Raw genomic sequence first — 20,946 nt, forward strand, 5'->3', positions numbered from 1 at the left:
GAATGGGTTTCTTTGGGAGTAATAGTGAAGACAGTGGAAGTAGAAAATGGAAAATCGGCGCAGTAGAAATATTCAGACAACGATGTACTGAATTTAACTGACAACACTGGAAAATATTAAAACGCAGTGATAGGGAACACAGATGTCTAACGATGACTTGGACAGAAGGTGCAAAATCGCCGATCACGAATAACTAGGAGGGGAATTCAACAGCCTTAAAGTTTTCTTTTGCCCTTTCTTGCGTTAGGATTTTGCACCTGGGTAAGATAAATGCCGCATACAGGAAAATTAATATTATAAATGCTTAGGAGTAAAGAAGTGCAACAGTACAAATATCAAGAGCTTAGTTAGCATGCCAGAACTGCGCATGGAAGTGAAAGCTGGAAGCTGTAGGGTGGGAGTATATTGGCGAGGGGCGCTATACAAACGAACTTGAGCACAATTTTCATACCTGGGATAAATCTGAACACGAGAGACAGTACTGATGCTACCATTTCTCAGTAGATAGACAGAAGGGAAACAGACCTATGTTTGTAGGACTTCTAGTAGATTTAAAATAAGCGCTAGACAAATCCGGGATAAACACAGGGACACAAGATTTTCTATAAATAGTACAGAAACTGGACTAGAGTTCAAGGACTCGAAAGGGAAGCAGTAGCTGAGACAACGGAAGCAGAGAGGGTATGAAATGCAGACTGTCATTAGCGAGAAAAGTGTTTCTGAAAAGGAAAAGCTTGTTGACATTGATTATAAATTTAAATGCTGGGAAGTATTTCACGAAGATATTTGCATGGAGTGTAGCGTTATATGAAAGTGAAACGTTCTGACAAGAGGACAATGGATGATTTTGAAAGTGACGCTACAGAAGGATATGAAAGACTAGATATGTTGATCGCATAAGTAATGAGGAAATACTGAATCTAACTGGGGAGAATTAAACTTCGGAATAACTTGTGCAAAAAAAAAAAAAAAATAGGTTCGATTGACAGGACATGTTCTGAGGTATCAAAGTATCGTCAGTTTGGTAATGGAGCCGAAATTGGAGAGGGACGCCAGGGCTTAACAAAGGCAAGCAGATTCGAATGGATGTAGGATCAGGAGTTATACAGAGGTTAGGAGGCTATGCCCGCTCACCCACCGTCGTCGCAACTGCACTGATATCGCTTCCACGTTTCCCCTTCGGCAGCGGAGCAATTGAAATAAGAACACCGTGAATTCATTGTCCCAGGAAGGGGAAACTTTATTGACACATTCCTGGGGTCAGATACATCACATGATCACACTGACAGAACCACAGGCACATAGACACAGGCAACAGAGCATGCACAATGTCGGCACTAGTACAGTGTATATCCACCTTTCGCAGCAATGCAGGCTGCTATTCTCCCATGGAGACGATCGCAGAGATGCTGGATGTAGTCCTGTGGAACGGCTTGCCATGCCATTTCCACCTGGCGCCTCAGTTGGACCAGCGTTCGTGCTGGACGTGCAGACCGCGTGAGACGACGCTTCATCCAGTCCCAAACATGCTCAATGGGGGACAGATCCGGAGATCTTGCTGGCCAGGGTAGTTGACTTACACCTTCTACAGCACGTTGGGTGGCACGGGATACATGCGGACGTGCATTGTCCTGTTGGAACAGCAAGTTCCCTTGCTGGTCTAGGAATGGTAGAACAATGGGTTCGATGACGGTTTGGATGTACCGTGCACTATTCAGTGTCCCCTCGACGATCACCAGTGGTGTACGGCCAGTGTAGGAGATCGCTCCCCACACCATGATGCCGGGTGTTGGACCTGTGTGCCTCGGTCGTATGCAGTCCTGATTGTGGCGCTCACCTGCACGGCGCCAAACACGCATACGACCATCATTGGCACCAAGGCAGAAGCGACTCTCATCGCTGAAGACGACACGTCTCCATTCGTCCCTCCATTCACGCCTGTCGCGACACCACTGGAGGCGGGCTGCACGATGTTGGGGCGTGAGCGGAAGACGGCCTAACGGTGTGCGGGACCGTAGCCCAGCTTCATGGAGACGGTTGCGAATGGTCCTCGCCGATACCCCAGGCGCAACAGTGTCCCTAATTTGCTGGGAAGTGGTGGTGCGGTCCCCTACGGCACTGCGTAGGATCCTACGGTCTTGGCGTGCATCCGTGCGTCGCTGCGGTCCGGTCCCAGGTCGACGGGCACGTGCACCTTCCGCCGACCACTGGCGACAACATCGATGTACTGTGGAGACCTCACGCCCCACGTGTTGAGCAATTCGGCGGTACGTCCACCCGGCCTCCCGCATGCCCACTATACGCCCTCGCTCAAAGTCCGTCAACTGCACATACGGTTCACGTCCACGCTGTCGCGGCATGCTACCAGTGTTAAAGACTGCGATGGAGCTCCGTATGCCACGGCAAACTGGCTGACACTGACGGCGGCGGTGCACAAATGCTGCGCAGCTAGCGCCATTCGACGGCCAACACCGCGGTTCCTGGTGTGTCCGCTGTGCCGTGCGTGTGATCATTGCTTGTACAGCCCTCTCGCAGTGTCCGGAGCAAGTATGGTGGGTCTGACACATCGGTGTCAATGTGTTCTTTTTTCCATTTCCAGGAGTGTATATATATTGTCCTGGCTAGTAGAAAACAAGTCCCTCCCATGTGGGTCGCGCATGAAACATCTATGAATCACGTTGTGAATCTAATTGTATGAATTAGCAGTTGAAAATTGAACTCTTTTTTTTTTCCCTAGAGATATTTCATTCACTTTCAACCACGACGGATCCAAATACAGTGATTTTATTTATTACTCGGGAGTAACATAGCAATCGGGTTCCAGTCTATTTTTTCTAATGTTTGTTCCCCAAAATAATTTGATTTAGTTACCTTTATTGTCAATATGCCTTCGCTATATCCTATTTTCTGTTTGTAACAGGTTGATCAGCTTTTCTCATTACACTTGAATGTTCACAGATTTAATTGTCTATGTACTAACTGATTTTTGGGATTTATAAAACATGGAGAGAGTGTCGTATATATTCTGTTTTATTGACACTATTCACTTCTTAAATTAATGAGAGATGGCACTGGAGAATCGATGGATGAGTTGATCCTAGTGTGTGTCGTTTTGGTATAATAACTGTCAGTCCGTACCACATTCCTTCGCGTTACTATCACCAAAGATATGATTTCCCATCAAACTCTCCTTTACCATTAATATCTGATAAATCATAATTATGTCTCTGGCTTTACAATGTCTAAGCTTCTTAATTCTCATGACACAATATTAATTATACATTCGAGTTCTTTCAATGTCTGTTCAGCACAAATTTAGTGTTTTCACGGGGACTATATCTCACGTCTCGTTTATTTCCAGAATCGCATTGTCAACGATCGGCAAAGACATTAGTATGATAAGGTCCAACTATTTTCTATATATGTAGATAGTATCTGTTCCCGAAAGAACAGATACCATTGATGACCGTGCAGCTTCTCTAGAATGAAATAATTAAATCGACACCCTAGCTCCAAACAGGCGTTGATCTACGTGTCCCAAATTATGTATATCAACGCCTATTTGCAGCTTGGGCTCGGTTTATCATTTCAATTATTTCTGCCCAACATCTCAAAATAATTTATTATCCACCACTCCACTGTCTAATCCAGTTATCAGAATGATATTTAATTAGGCTTATAATCCCTAACTTCCGGCTACCATGGAAGAGAAATGTTCAAATGTGTGTGAAATCTTATAGGACTCAACTGCTAAGGTCATCAGTCCCTAAGCTTACACACTACTTAACCTAAATTATCCTAAGGACAAACACACACACCCATGCCCGAGGGAGGACTCGAACCTCCGCCGGGACCAGGAGCACAGTCCATGACTGCAGCGCCTGAGACCGCTCGGCTAATCCCACGTGGCATCACGAAACACTGCAAACATGCACCATTGAAAAAAAAGACTCAAAAGAGCTAACAATGCTGCGCATTGGTTTATATATTACATTCTGAACAAAATGCAGCTCTGTTATGTCTTCCTTGGATTCCCTTTGTACTACTTCGAGTTACTCTATTTCGAATACCTACTCTTTGTAAAATTTTACCTGACTATTACTTCGAAATACTACTACCGATTTTTGGCTCATATGTCATTTCGTATTACAGAATTTAATCTAATATTCGTTTCCGTATAGCCACTCTCTAAAGAGCGGTTACAAGGCTCACCCTTAATCAGACAGGTCAGTAGCGTATTTGTTTGCTGAATGTCTGTTTAGTATAGACTCTAGTAACATACCATTTGTCATAGACGAGGGTCACTCAATACATATCGCAACACATTTTTTTTTCCTGAAAACAGATTCTTATTTTCGATTCCCAAACCCCATGCTATTCCTCACTCTTCTGGATACAAAACTTTTGAACATGATTTTCTTTCAATGGGGCACCTTACTGGGAGGTCTTGTATCCTGGCACAGTACCACTCTACTGGTCAACATCGAAACCAACGTCCTGCTGCGTCAGTAACCTCCCCATCATCCACGCACTGCTTCCCATGGAGCGCAGCCTTCATTAGGCCATTGGCTATTGATTGGTCTTGTGTTTGGCAGCGAGGAAACCAGCAAACACACACCTCTGGGAACACTAACTGGTGGGCGAGTGTCAATACTAGAAGCAGAGACGTCCAGTTGTCCAGCGATTTGTTCGATTTTGATCCATCGATCACCTCGAATGAGTGTGTACACACGTTCCAACATTACAGGTGTCTCAGCCGGCCCGCACACGGGAGGCCGGACAAGTTTGTGCGACCCTGTTGAGACGATGACAGATGCGTCGCCCAAAGACTCAACGTGCTTTTGTTTACTGCTGGATTTCCGTAGACATACTGCAAGCGCCTACGAATATCTCTGGGATGCTCGGTTTCCCCCCAAAAGAAACGCAACTACAGCTCTCTGCTTGGAACACACTTCCGTCACAGACGCCATTTGAAAGGCTATGTATAGCATCGCCACCTATCGGAACTTCGTGAAACTGTAGGGACTGAGACGGGAATATTCCACGAAGGACCACAATAAATACCACATTCTTATTCTACACCTGTTGTATGTTTTGAGCATGCCCCCCCCCCCCCCACCATCACGACCTCTGCAAAAATCTCAGTGCTGTATTTAAAGTGGCTGCACTGTGGATGATGTAAGGCACAAATTATATGGACTAGGCAAGGAGTCGACAGATGTCACCATCGTCCTCCAGAACGTCCACCCATTCCAGCGACCCCACACCCTCCAGCAGATCTTCCTCACCGCCCATTCTGTGCCACCATCTATGTCCGCCCTAATGGCCCCATTCCTTTTGATTTCCTTTCACACGTCGACTGTACCTTCTCTTACGTGATTGTCGTCGACCTCAACATCCTTAGTCGTTCCTCCACCCAGTTGCGGCGGTGGCATCGGTACATCTCCACCCTCCAAGGTCACCTCTTTCCATTCCTCAGCACACCCGCCCCGAATCCAATACCACTCCAGCTGTCGTCCTCTCCTACCCTAACCTCCTCGGCTGCATAGCGGTGTTAGTCCTTGACCCTATTGGTAGTGACCATCTCCATGTCCTCCTCACGATTCAGACGGTCATAGACCCCATCCCGATCCTCGCATCGACCCTCCCCCGAAATACGTTCATGATTATTCCCGTGTCGAGTGGAATGCCTACCCAGGTCGACAGCCACCCCCTCACCTACCACCAATCTGATGATGCTACCCACGCCACCACCTTTCTCCCGCAGACCTTGTCTGAGGCCGCAGAAGCCCATGTCCCTACTGTTACCATCCACCCGCACCGTCCAACTTTGCCCCCACAGGCCACCCTCCTCCTCCTCCTCCTCCTCCCCTCCTCCGTGAATCCTGCCGTCTCTACTGTGTCTTCGTTCACACTCAGACACCACCAGCAACTACAACGACACATCAGAAACTTGCTCGCAGCTAATAAACGCTGGGACTGGTGACAGACATGCACCCATCTTAATGCTATCCTTCCTATCAACTCGTCAAAGTACTGGTCAGCCTTCCACTGCCTTACCGGATCTAACCCCCCCCCCCACCTACTTACTACCCTCTCCATCAGGATGACCAACCCTTCCCTGACAACCTTAGTAAGGACAATCAATTTGCCTCCTACTTCTCCGCTATCTTTACCCTCCCTGACGATCCCCAGTTCGATTACTCCCTCTACCCAGATTTCCACGATCTAACTGACACCTCTGTCCCTCCACTTGCTCCTGGCTTCCAGTACTTGGACAACATTACACCCAACGAACTCAATGGCCCCATCACTACTCAGGATATCATCAATTCGCTCTGAACGAAATGCAACACCACTTCCAGTCACGGTTGTGTTACCTATTGCCACCTTCCTGAACCTGCTGTCTCCTCCTATCGTCCCATCAGCCTTACCTCAGTCTTCAGCAAGGCCCTGGAATCCATCCTTATCCGACTCATCCACCAGCATCTCCACCAGCACCACCTCCTTCCTGCTACCCAGTGTGGCCTCTGACCATGCTTCTCTGCCGATGACCTTCTCCTTCACTTCACTCATCTCCTCTCTGAACAGCTCAACTCTCGTTGCTCCATCATCTTCCTCTCCCTCGACCTTGAGCGTGCTTAAGACTGTGTATGGCATTCCAGTCTCCTATTCAAGCTCCAAACCTTTGCCCTTCCTATCAACTATGTCCATCTGATCAGGTCCATTCTTTCCCAACATCCTTCCTATGTCACCATCCATAACACGGATTCCTACACATTCTACCCCTCCACCGGTGTGCCCCAGGGTTTCGTCCTCCCCCCTCTTCTTTACCCTCTGTATACGGCGGACATGCCACCAAATTTCACCCCTCATCCACCTTCTCCAGTACTCCATCGACACTGCCTTCCTTGCCCTCGCCCCCACCCCGCAATGCTCCCAACACCTTCTCCAATCCCATCTTAACCGGTTCACCATATGGTGCAACCAGTGGTTGCTGAAGATTACTCCTTCCAAGACCCAGGTGATCATTGTAGGCAAAATCACCCCTTCCTTCCGTCTCCTCGACTTCTATATCACTATTTATGGCCATCCTGTCACCCTCATCCCCACCCTCAAGTACCTTGGCGTCACCCTTGACTGTCGCCTCACCTGGACCCCCCGTCTCTGGACAATCCAAGCCAAAGCACGCTCCCAACTCTGTCTCCTCAAGCTCCTTTCTGGCCGCACATGGGGTCTGGACCCAACTCCCCACCATCCTCCACACCAATAAATCCCTCATCTGCCATCCCATGCTGCACCCACCTTACCTCAATCTCTGCCCCTCCTACCTTTTACAAATCCCATCAAGTCCAAGAAGGCCATACGCTCTGCTCCGCCTCGCCTATCACATCCATCTTCCCTCCCCCACACAGATCCTGTATGACCTCGTTCTGTTCCGACACCGCCTCCTTTTCCTCGAATGGATATGGATCCTCTATACCTCCCGTAAACTTGATCCCCCTCACCTGCTTGTCTCTCCCATCCTCTCCCACCCCAGTCTGCACCTGTATTCCCACGTCCCACCTGCTCTCCATCTCTCCACTGTCCATACCCTCACCCAAGGTGGCTTCCACTAACTCTCACTCCCTGATGATGCCCTCATTCCCTCCATCTACCCCTTCTACCAACTTTGATCCTTTCTACATGATGATCTTGAATTTACACCACAAATGATTGTAATCACTCGCTTTTGCTCCCTAAAAACTTCCGCTCAGTTTGATGGGTTACCCCAGAATATGAATCCATATCACAGAATAGAATGAAAGTAAGCAAAGTATGCAAGTTTTTTTTATATTTATATCTCCTACATCTGACATCATTCTCACAGCAAATACAGACTTGTTTATCCGCTTAAGCAATTCTGTTGTACATCCTTCCAACTGAATTTATTATCGAGCTGCAGTCCCAGAAATTTAACTGTCAACCTCTTCCATCTGCATGTCTTCATATGTTATACACATGTTGGATGGAAATCTCTTACAGGTCCTGAATTACATGTAGTGGGTCTCCTTGAAGTTTAATGACAGTGGATTAGCTTTAAAGCACTTACTAACGTCAGTGAAAATTTGATTAGCAGCTATTTCTAAAACTGTACTTGACTTTTATACTTAAGGCAAGCGGCCTTATCATCTGGCAGTGTAACAGACGAGAGGTCATTAATGTACACAAGAAAAAGCAATGGATCCAAGATGGAACCATGACGAACACCACGTGTATTTAATTCCCAATCAGATGAAGGCTGCCTGCTTACTGCACAGGTATTTTGCAACGACACTCTTTGTTTCCTGTTAAAGAGATAAGACTCATACCATTTCGTAGCAATATTCTAATTTACGTAAGAGAATGTTAAACGCTTTTGAAACGTCCCAGAAAATGCCACTAGTCCCGAATTTATTACCTAATGAATTAAGTACATTCACACTGTAAGTGTAAATGGCTTTCTCTATATTAGGACCCTTAACAAATCCAAATCATAACTTGGACAATTCAGTATTTGCAGTCAGATGCTTTGGGAGGCGCTTGAACAGAACCTTTTTAAATATTTTTTATAAAGTTGGCAAATAAGAAACTAGTCGATAGTTTGATGGTATCTCTTTATCCACCTTCTTGTAAAGAGCCTTACTTTTCGGCATATTTTAACTAGTCTGGAAATGTAAGACATTATTGTTGTTGTTGTGGTCTTCAGTCCAGATAGTGATTTGATGCACCTCTCCATGCTACTCCATCCTGTGCAAGCTTCATCATCTCCCAGTACCTACTGCAACCTACATCCTTCGGAATCTGCTTAGTGTATTCATCTCTTGGTCTCCCTCTGCGATTTTTACCCTCCACGCTGCCCTCCAAAACTAAATTGGTGATCCCTAGATGCCCTACCAACCGATCCCTTCTTCTAGTCAAGTTGTGCCACAAATTTCTCTTCTCTCCAATTCTATTCAATACCCCCTCATTAGTTATGTGATCTACCCATCTAATCTTCAGCATTCTTCTGTAGCACCACCTTTCGAAAGCTTCTATTCTCTTCTTGTCTGAACTATTTATCGTTCACGTTTCACTTCCATACATGGCTATACTCCATAGAAATACTTTCAGAAACGACTTCTTGAGACTTAAATCTATACTCAATACCAGGACTTGAACCCGGGATCTCCTGCTTACATGGCAGACGCTCTATCCATCTGAGCCACTGAGGACACAGATGAATAGCGCGACTGCAGGGACTTATCCCGTTCGAGGCACACATTTTCAACTGTCCACATCGAGGTATATCAACGACACCTGTCGGCAGCTGAGGGTTTCAGTTAGTCATCATTTATTCCAGGGAAAAGCTGCACGGTCATCAACAGTATTCTGTTCTTTAGAGAACAGTTACTGTCTTCACATATATAGTTAAAGTCTACCCAGCCATTGACCTTCGTCTGTGCAAATGCGCACAGGGTGCCCAAACTCTTACGGGAATCGCCAAAGCGTGCGCGAGTAATGAGTGGATGGGCAAATGTCTATAAGGCACATTACATATGTAGAATTGTGGACGGTTGGAAATATGAGTCTCACGGGAAGCGTGCAAGGGATAAGTCCCTGCAGTCGCGCTATTTATCTGTGTCCTCGGTGGCTCAGATGGACAGAGCGTCTGCCATGTAAGCAGTAGATCCCGGGTTCGAGTCCCAGTCTGGGCACACATTTTCAACTGTCCACATTGAGGTATATCAACAACACCTGTCGGCAGCTGAGGGTTTCAGTTAGTCATCATTTATTCCAGGGAAAAGCTTCACGGTCATCAACAGTATTCTGTTCTTTCGATAACAGTTACTGTCTTCACATTTAGAGTTCCTAATAGTTTATGCTCAGCAGAACAATTGTGCGAAGCTTGTGTGAGAGCTAAATTAACAAGAAAACCATTTTCTACTGTGAGAGAAAGAGCAACAAAACCTCTTGAAATCGTACACACTGATATCTGTGGAGAGATAGAACCCCAAATATTTAATGGATATAGGTACTACATGACAGTGTTAGATGATTTCACTCATTTCTGTGTAACCTACCTGTTAAGATATAAGGTAGAGACTGAAAGATTCATAAGAAAATATGTGTTAGAAAGAGAAAATAGGTTCAATACAAAAGTGTCAAAAATAAGATGTGATAAAGGTGGTGAATACACCAGCCGTGAGTTTAAGAATTAGTGTGAAGAAAAAGGAGTCGTGCTAGACTATAGTATTCTTTATAGCCCTCAGGTCAATGGGACAGCAGAGAGAATAAATCTGACAATAATGAACAAGGTAAGAGCTATGATATTCGATAGCAAACTAAAGAAAGAGCTATGGGGAGAGGCAGTGCTCACAGATACATACTTAATCAATAGAAGCCCAACTATCAATCAAAGTGCCACAACTGCAGAGAAGTAGTTTGGGAAAAGACCAGATCTGTCAAGACTTCAAATTTTTGGCTCAAGAGTTTTTGCCAAAAATTTAGGCTATTTGGAGAAACTGGAAGTAAGAAGTAATGCATACATTTTTGTTTGTTATGCACCAAATGGCTACAGACTGTTTGATGCAGAAAGAAGAAATATTATTGTGTCAAGAGATGTTGAATTTGAGCAGAAAGTGAAAAAAGAAACTGTACAGAAATATCTTCTTATTGGTGAACTATCAAATGATACTAGCAATCAAGAAGTAGAAGACCATGAAAATCAAGGAGACGAGAATCAAGAAGTAATAACATGCAATGAAGACACAAGAAACTACAACCTTAGGAAAAGAACTAGTTTGGAAAAAACCTGTATAATATAATGATTATGAAACAGCTTTACTTACCTATGAAGAATGTATGAGTGGCCTATACAAAGAAAAATGGTTAATAGTAATTGAAGAAGAAAAGAGATCTCTTCAACAGAATGAAACATGGAAGTTGGTTAGTCCAGAGGAAGCAAACGGGAAAGAAATATTAACAAGCAAATGGATCTTTAAAGTCAAAGATGATGGACAATATAAGGTCAGACTGGTTATCAGAGGTAGTCAACAAGAAAAGGATATAGATTTCAAGGAATTATTCAGCCCAGTAGTATTTATATGTTCATTGAGACTGTTTGCACTTGCAGCAGAGAAAAGTTTCCATATGAGAGTGTTTGATGTCAAAACAGCATTTCTCTATTTTTATGAAGATACCTGAAGGATACAAAGAAGCTGGAAAAATCTGTGTTTTGAAGAAGGCTCTGTATGGACTTAAACAAGCCCCATCCAGATGGAATAAAACTTTGACAGATTTCCTAAAAATCAGAAGGACTAATTCAATTGAAATCAGATCAGAGCACAATTAAAACTGTAACTGAAGAAATGTACATGGTTATACATGTTTATGATGGAATCGTAATAGGAAAAGACTTGGAGAAAATTGAAATATCCTAAAGAAACTTAAGAAGAAATCTGAAATGGTTGTGGTAGAAAATCCATATATACATAGGGATACAAATAATGAACACAGAGGATGGAATATTTTTACACCAAGAACAGTAAGCACAGAAAGTACTAGGGAAATTCAATATGACTGACTGTAAGGCCATGAAGACTCCATGAGTTCCAGAGGGAAAGACAAATGAAGAAAATCAAGAAAATGAACACATTGAATGTGCATATCATGAAGCCACAGGAAGCCGTCTTTATTTTTAATGTAAAACAAGAACAGATCTTGGATTTACAGTAAACTATGAGAGCCACATCACAGAAGACCTCAAGAAAAGGGATTACAAAAATGTAAAAAGAACTCTTAAGTATCTACAAGGTTCTAAGAATTATGGTATTTTCTATAAGAAAAAAGAAAGTGAAAAAGATGACTGTATTCATCTCAATGTTTATTGTGATGCCAATTATGCACAAGATTTAAGAGACAGAAAAAGTACAAGTGCATCTACATCTACATCTACATCGATACTCAGCAAGCCACCTGACGGTGTGTGGCGGAGGGTACCTTGAGTACCTCTATCGGTTTTCCCTTCTATTCCAGTCTCGTATTGTTTGTGGAAAGAAGGATTGTTGGTATGCCTCTGTGTGGGCTCTAATCTCTCTGATTTTATCCTCACGGTCTCCTCGCGAGATATACGTAGGAGGAAGCAATATACTGCTTAACTCCTCAGTGAAGGTATGTTCTCGAAACTTCAACAAAAGCCCGTACCGAGCTACTGAGCGTCTCTCCTGCAGAGTCGTCCACTGGATCTTCGCTATCCCTTCTACCAACCCTATCTGGTACGGATCCCACACTGCTGAGCAGTATTCAAACAGTGGGCGAACAAGCGTACTGTAACCTACTTCCTTTGTTTTCGGATTGCATTTCCTTAGGATTCTTCCAATGAATCTCAGTCTGGCATCTGCTTTACTGACGATCAACTTTATACGGCCATTCCATTTTAAATCACTCCTAATGCATACTCCCAGGTAATTTTCCAGTTGCTGACCTGCTATATTTTAGCTAAATGATAAGGGATCTTTCTTTCTATGTATTCGTAGCATATTACACTTGTCTACATTGAGATTCAATTGCCATTTCCTGCACCATGCGTCAACTCACTGCAGATCGTCCTGCATTTCAGTACAATTTTCCATTGTTACAACCTCTCGATATACCACAGTATCATCCGCAAAAAGCCTCAGTGAGCTTCCGATGTCATCCACAAGGTCATTTATGTAAATTGTGAATAGCAACGGTCCTACGACACTCCCCTGTGGCACACCTGAAATCACTCTTACTTCGGAAGACTTCTCTCCATTGAGAATAACATGCTGCGTTCTGTTATCTAGGAACTCTCCAATCCAATCACACAATTGGTCTGATAGTCCATATGCTCTTACTTTGTTCATTAAACGACTGTGGGGTACTGTATCGAACGCCTTGCAGAAGTCAAGAAACACGGCATCTACCTGGGAACCCGTGCCTATGGCCCTCTGAGTCTCGTGGACGAATAGCAAGAGCTGGGTTTCACACGATCGTCTTTTTCGAAACCCATGGTGATTCCTACAGAGTAGATTTCTAGTCTCCAGAAAAGTCATTATACTCGAACATAATACGTGTTCCAAAATTCTACAACTGATCGACGTTATAGATATAGGTCTATAGTTTTGCACATCTATTCGACGTCCCTTCTTGAAAACGGGGATGATCTGTTCCCTTTTCCAATCCTTTGGAACGCTACGCTATTCTAGAGACCTACGGTACACCGCTGCAAGAAGGGGGGCAAGTTCCTTCACGTACTCTGTGTAAAATCGAACTGGTATCCCATCAGGTCCAGCGGCCTTTCCTCTTTTGAGCGATTGTAATTGTTTCTCTATCCCTCTGTCGTCTGTTTCGATATCTACCATTTTGTCATCTGTGCGACAATCTAGAGAAGGAACTACAGTGCAGTCTTCCTCTATGAAACAGCTTTGAAAAAAGACATTTAGTAATTCGGCCTTTAGTCTGTCATCCTCTGTTCCAGTACCATTTTTGTCACAGAGTGTCTGGACATTTTGTTTTGATCCACCTACCGCTTTGACATAAGACCAAAATTTCTTAGGATTTTCTGCCAAGTCAGTACATAGAACTCTAGTTTCGAATTCATTGAACTCCTCTCGCATAGCCCTCCTCACACTACATTTCGCTTCGCGTAATTTTTGTTTGTCCGCAAGGCTTTGGCTATGTTTATGTTTGCTGTGAAGTTCCCTTTGCTTCCGCAGCAGTTTTCTAACTCGGTTGTTATACCACCGTGGCTCTTTTCCATCTCTTACGATCTTGCTTGGCACATACTCATCTAATGCATATTGTACGATGGTTTTGAACTTTGTCCACTGATCCTCAACACTATCTGTACTTGAGACAAAACTTTTGTGTTGAGCCGTCAGGTACTCTGAAATCTGCTTTTCGTTACTGTTGCTAAACAGAAAAATCTTCCTACCTTTTTCAGTATTTCTATTTACGGCTGAAATCATCAATGCAGTAACCGGTTTATGATCGCTGATTCCCTGTTCTGCATTTACTATTTCAAATAGTTCGGGTCTGTTTCTCAGCAGAAGGTCTAGTATGTTATCGCCACGAGTCGGTTCTCTGCTTAACTGCTTAAGGTAGTTTTCAGATAAAGCACTTAAAAAATTTCACTGGATTCTTTGTCCCTGCCACCCGTTATGAACGTTTGAGTCTCCCAGTCTATATCCGGCAAATTAAAATCTCCACCCAGAACTATTACATGGTGGGGAAATCTATCGAAATATTTTCCAAATTATCCTTCAGGCCCTCAGCCACAACAGCTGCTGAGCCAGGAGGCCTATAGAGACATCCAATTACCATGTCTGAGCCTGCTTTAACCGTGACCTTCACCTAAATTATTTCACATTTCGGATCGCCGTCAATTTCTTTCGATACTATTGCACTTCTTATCGCTATAAACACGCCTCCCCCTTCACTGTCCAGCCTGTCTCTGCGGTATACATTCCAATCTGAGTTTAGAATTTCATTACTGTTTACATCTGGTTTCAGCCAACTTTCTGACCCTAGTACTATGTGGGCATTGTGACCGTTTATTAATGAGTGCAGTTCTGGGACCTTTCTATAGACGCTTCTGCAGTTTACTATTAGCACATTAATATTGTTATTACCTGTTGCATTTTGCCTACTCCTACCTTGCCGCGTCTCAGGAGGCGTCTTGTCGGGCCTAGGGAGGGAATTCTCTAACCTAAAAAACTCGCATGTGCACTCCACACGTACTCCGCTACCCTCGTAGCCGCTTCCTGCGTGTAGTGGATGCCTGACCTATTGAGGGGGACCCTACATTTCTCCACCCGATAGCGAAGGTCGAGAAATTTGCACCCCAGATCTCCGCAGAATCGTCTGAGCCTCTGGTTTAAGCCTTCCACTCGGCTCCAAACCAGAGGACCCCGATAGGTTCTGGGAACGATACTACAAGTAGTTAGCTCAGATTCCACCCCGCGAGCGAGGCTCCGCGTCACCAACTCAGCCAACCGCCTGTACGAACTGAGGATGACCTCTGAACCCAGACAGCAGGAGCCATTGGTGCCAACATGAGCAACAATTTGCAGTCGGGTGCACCCAGTGCTCTCTATCGCCGCCGGCAGGGCCTCCTCCACATCTCGAATGAGACCCCCCGGCAAGCAGACAGAGTGAACACTGGCCCTCTTCCCCGACCTTTCCGCTATTTCCGTAAGGGGCTCCATCACCTGCTTAACGTTGGAGCTCCCAATTACTAATAAACCCCTCCCCCCATGTGCCTGCTCGGACCTTGCTGAAGGAGTGGCCACATATTCACTCACAGGCAGAGCGGGTGATGCCACATGGCCAGCCTCCACATTGACCCTCCGCCTCGTGTGCCAATCCAACATAGTTCTTTATAGTGGTGCTCCCATTAGTTGGTGTTCCAAGAAGCAAAGTGTGACAGCTACTTCATCAACTGAAGCAGAATACATTTCAGCAGCAATATGCACCAAAGAAATAAAACACATCAATACCCTAATACAAGAGTTAGCCAGAAGAAAAGTGAAAATCATTCTTCATGTAGACAATCAAAGTGCTATCCAAATGACCAAATCAGGACAGTTGGTTAGATGAAGCAAACATATAGATGTAAAATTTCACTATGTTAGCGAACAATAGAGAGAAGGTTTGTTCGAGATAAAATATTGTAATACGGAAGAACAATTAGCAGACATACTGACCAAAGCTCTACAAAGATCAAAGTTTGAGAAATTTAGAAATGCTATTATGAAACAATTACCATGACTGTGTGATAACAAAATTTGTGAAGCTTGTGATTTGGTCATTAAAAAGAAACATTGTACTTTAAGGGGGGTTGCCGAAAGGTGTGGAGCAAGTAAAATACAATGTTTACTGTGTGTGCTTAAAAAATATCTGTAAGGTAGGTTGACATAGCAACATATCAAGTGTGTCTAGTGTTTTTTTTTTACTTTGAGTCTATGTATGTGTGTTATTACATTCACATAAAGTTACAATAAAATTGAGATAAAAATCACAGCATGCATATAGAGGCTACTCTTATAATCTAAGCTTTCTTTTACACAAAACAAGTTCCTTCATGGTTTCATTTTATTCTGCAAAACCAGTCTGTATGCATTTTTGTACTGGAAATACTCATTCTGTTGCCAATGTTCGCAAAAAAGAGAATTGAAACATACTTCCATTCGTTGCTGCTAAGAAGTATTGTTTATATCGGCAACTTTATTTGTAAATGGCAGTACATTCTGGTGCACAATCCCAGTGTGTGTGCATCGTTTAGTTCTGCAACACTTTTTTTATGATACAGTCTACATCCTCCATAATATTGTTCAACCTTTTAGTAAGAGTTAGAAGCTTTCTTAATGACCCAATAGTCCAAAATACTTCGAGCTGCTTTCATGCTATGCCTCTAACCCATGCTGACTAAATGACAGACTTCTTTTAGTCAACAATTATTTACCATTGTAACACATGAAAGCTTTGGCCGGTATGCGTGGATCTATCTAACGTAATTACATCTTTCAAGTTCACCTATGGAAGTTTTCTGTGCACTTTATTCATCTCTCTGTTCATTTATTCTATTAATTTATTTACGCATGACCAAGCGCTCGGAAAAACAGTATAAGTGGATTGCTGGTCACACCGTGATTGACCGAACTTGAACTGAACATTTCGTCTTCTGAAGATGCTGTTTCTACTGTAACCACTGGCTAGCAATTCTGTCACAGGACATATGCTTTCAACTTTGAAGTTTCTGATCAGAAGGTCGAGCACGAGACATGACCCACGAACATTTCGAGCACACGATGTCGAGTACAACTACGTTCACACCCATACTCTGCGAAAGCGTGACAGTCTGCAAACCGCTGTGAAAGTGTGAAATGCATGACGTTTTCTATACACATAAGAAGTTACCCTGCCATGCGTAACAGAAGCAGTAAATAGGGACTCGAAAGAATTTGAAAAAACAGTCTCGACAAAAACATTCTCGCTTCCATGTCAGTGAGAGAGTGCTGTTCGAAGATGTAAAATGAAGATACAATAGGTTCATATAATTTCAACGCCTGTAGAATTACCATTTATGTTTGATTCAAAATAAAAATAGAAATTTGTGATATTGAGGAGAATGTAGTGACACTTTCTCAATTTTGATCTGCCTGCAGCTGTTGGCTAAAAATCGATAATTTTGTTTTTGTCGCCAATGCTACGTTGGTAGCTTTGTTCTCTGTTCGTTTGTTTTGGGGTTATTGCGTGGTGTTATGTAGAGCGACATGTTTGTTATTGGTTACAAACAAATTAATAATAATAGTGTGTTAACGGGATTACTGTGATCAGTCATGCACGATTTGAATTCAAAAAACGTTACGGAAGATCCTATAAAGGTATATGCAGTTTTTATACATTTTAATTGAGGGTTGTCATTGGTTGTGCATCAGTAGTGTACACTTTTGCTGTTAATCAAGGCCAGTGAACAAATAACGCAGTATCTGGAAGAAAGAGCATGGAGTGCGATGTTAGTATTTGTCATCCTTGTTATTTGTTTATTTATAAAACTGTACCAGGTACGTCACGTTACATTGAAAAATGCATGTAAACGTTGCAGAGACATTAGAGATGCTTTCTGTTTTGCCGTAATTGAAGCTCATAATATACATTTGAACTTCATCTCACCGATACCACTTCTCCAACACTTCATCCAGTGCATTAATTCTGCACCCGGCGTAGTCTGTATCAGATCAGACAAATTCGGTAAAGTTTTGGACCTTGATGTCTCAGATGTGTCAGATTTTTTTATTGTCTGACCGCACCCAGGTAGTTGACAAATACTGCAAACTCCAACAGCGTTTCACTATGCCAGATTTTTTTTTCTTCGTAATCGTGGGAAACTGCCTCATTTGCCAAACGTTTTGAGAAATAATTCTGTGTATGACTCCAAAACTATTGAAGCTAAATAGTTGACTCTCGTGCCAGTTGAAAACTCTTGAACTATGCATTAACTACTGTGAGATTAATTTTTTCTTGCAAAAACTAAAGAAAAGATCTGTTTGAAGCTCTCAAAAACACCCTTTTTATTTTTCTGAGAAAAATATGTGTATTGCTGCCATGTTTCTGATAAAATTTGAATGTGGGGACAGGATGAGTAGAAAGTGGAATTAATTTTTAAAAATAGAAGCCTACTGCTTCACATTATTTTTTCTTAAATTGCAAAGAATCATCAATAATAAAGAGTGGAATTTTTGTTGGAGCTTCTATTCGACTGTTAGATGATAGTTATGTTATTGAGTGTGCTGTGTGCAGTACAGAGTTTTAACCACTCAAGTGTGAGTTTATTCATTTAGCCAACATACTTAGTGATGACATTAATTTAATCATCACTGAGACTGGCTTTTAAATTAATTTATGTCACTTTTTGTATTAATTTGTGTTTGGTGTGTAAAGGGTCAAACAGTTTCCTTACAATGCAGAATGACTCACAAGAGGCACAAAGTTCCCATAACTCATAATTTTGATGAAAATTATTAATTTGTGCTTTGATATTTGAAATTTAGTCCTGTTGCTCGACTGTCGACCAATCCACAATGCGTCCATTGGTTGAATACTGCAGTGAAGATAATACTCAACTCAAATAGGCTACATAAATTATGCATAGACATTTCAAAATGCTTAAAATGCAGTACAGTGATGTTTTCCGCTCAACAGTGATCTCACTCTCAAAGAATAGATTGTCTGTGGAAGATTCCATTGTGATTTAAGTTACATTTTGAAATCAGTGTTTTATTATGTTGACATTTAACAACCTATAAACCCATTTTTTCTTTTATAAATCTTTATAAATTGTGTTATTCAGGCAAAGATCTTGATGTGTTATTTAAGCAGGGAAGAGCATTAAAACTAAAGAACAAGTATTGGGTCGACAGAAGCGTCCGATCCCACGTGTCGGCTTTGACCCGTGACGTAAGGGTGTTGTCATGTGTGACGTCATGACGGTGCGGAGTTTGGTTTGAGTGTGGCTGTCTCCAGTTCTGTTTTATCTTATTTTATTTACTTTTCTGATCTGTTCGTTCTATCTCGTGATTTTTTTTTTTTTAATTTAAAAACACTTATTACTTATTTTAATTGTCTGTTTCCCCCAATTTCTGTTTTAGTTTATTATATTTATTGTTCTGATCTGTTTGTTCTGTCCCGTGAGATTTTTTTTTTTTTAAAGACAAAAAACACTAATCGGCTACTGAAGCATCTTTATCTTCTATGGGTTGCAGGGGTTACGACCCCTGGGGAGGTGGGTGGGTATTCATGCATGGCTGTCTTCACTTACACGTTGTAGCTACGCAAGGCGTCTAAATTTGTTTATATTTAGTTTGCCTCCCACTCAAAACACCCCATTTCCCGCGCTTGTCCCGTTAGTGTCATTAGGCTTCTTGTGGAAAGTGTGTTTTTGTTTTTGTTTCCGCCATATTTGTGACGTCATGGGTCAAAGCAGACGGGCGGGATCGGACGCTTCCGTATTTCCCAAGTATTTAATTTATGTTGTTACTCATGTTACAAATTTGGGACATCCTGTACCTAATGTGCATTTTGGGTCCAAAGTGTTCTCTAACCTGGAGTATGGTTCTGGTTTTTATCACAGAAAATGTATATTATGTTGGCATTCAAATGACAGAGTTACAGATTTCAAAAAATGTTTGTACCATGTGAAATATTGTAATATATCGAAATAGGCGTGTGACTCAGTGTTACATATGACTTGCTACTTCTTGTTGGAAAAACTTTTTTCCTGCAAGCAGAGAAATGAAAATATGACATTATGTGCCAAATAAGATAAACTTTACACTAACATTTCACTTTTCAAACACTATGATAAAATTAAAATAGCTTGACGTCTGGGAAAATGAACCGTATATTCAATTAAGTCAGAGAACTGAAAACATCCTCTTGTATTGACAACATCAAACCGATTAATTTTCTTTATAATTTCATCACATTTTACAGGCCATTTCAAATAGTGACAAACGCACTCCATTGCACTGATTAGGTAAGAATTTCCAAACACTGCACATACTTCCCCAGAATTGAATTTAGTGTCATACTCTGCTTTGTACCAGTCTCCAGTTTTCACACTCTGTGGTTTCTTCAGTATGATGATCTGCAGCAGTGAAATTCTTTGTTTGTAGTACTTCTCTCTTGTAGTGAAAGCAGTGAATGCTTTTTATGGTTGGTACTGATTGTGCTGAAGAACATATTTGAGCCAGATGAACTTTCACATTGATTATTTGAATTTCATCAATGGACATATGAAAAACCTGCATAGTTGGAGCTACCTGAGTGAAAGTTGATGCATCACCTGCTATGAATTTTCACTTTTTTGCTGCATTCCACACCAGTAATTCTGCAACTGGACCAATTCCATCTGCGGCTCCTTTACCATGGCACGTGGGTATTAGGGGAAACGAACTGGCGGATGTGGCTGCCAAAGATGCATGTTCCCTCCTCACGTTGTTGACTTGCCGTCCCCCTCCATGCTGTTACCTCCCTTTTGCATTTTGGCGTTATGCGTCAATGGGAAGAGGAGTGGCTGGCAGTCGGTGAAAATAGCTGCGTCTGGTCAAGGCCACCAGTCATGCAGGCGGCATGAGGTTCTCCTCACTCGCCTCCACATCGGGCACAGTCCCTTAACGCATGGTTTTTTACTCCGGCGGGAGGACCCCCCAATCTGCAGCGCTTGTGGTGTCCAGATTACTGTCCGCCACATTTCACTTGACTGTCCTTTATTCTCTGACCAGAGTGTGGTGGTTTCCTTGCCACCGGATTTGTCCTCTATTTTGCAAGATGACGCAACGACTGTGGTTAAGGTCTTACGGTTTTGTGTCCTGTCCAAATTGTTGCCTCGGATTTTAGGGAGAGGATTTTAATGTGCTGCTG

General features: G+C 42.8%; 1 protein-coding gene across 2 annotated transcripts in view; it reads left to right on the forward strand.

Annotated features, from left to right (window-relative positions):
• The first annotated feature begins 17,264 nt into the window (after positions 1–17,264).
• The window catches only part of LOC126213182 (uncharacterized), a 222,561-nt gene continuing 218,879 nt past the window's right edge, over positions 17,265–20,946 (forward strand). For both annotated transcript variants that reach the window (XM_049940810.1, XM_049940811.1), the window contains exon 1: positions 17,265–17,408. In XM_049940810.1, coding sequence (XP_049796767.1) covers positions 17,364–17,408 — 45 coding nt within the window. In that variant the 5' untranslated portion in view covers positions 17,265–17,363. The remainder of the gene's footprint in view (positions 17,409–20,946) is intronic.

The sequence above is a fragment of the Schistocerca nitens genome, chromosome 11, assembly GCF_023898315.1.
Source record: "Schistocerca nitens isolate TAMUIC-IGC-003100 chromosome 11, iqSchNite1.1, whole genome shotgun sequence".
In the NCBI taxonomy this organism is placed as follows: domain Eukaryota; kingdom Metazoa; phylum Arthropoda; class Insecta; order Orthoptera; family Acrididae; genus Schistocerca; species Schistocerca nitens.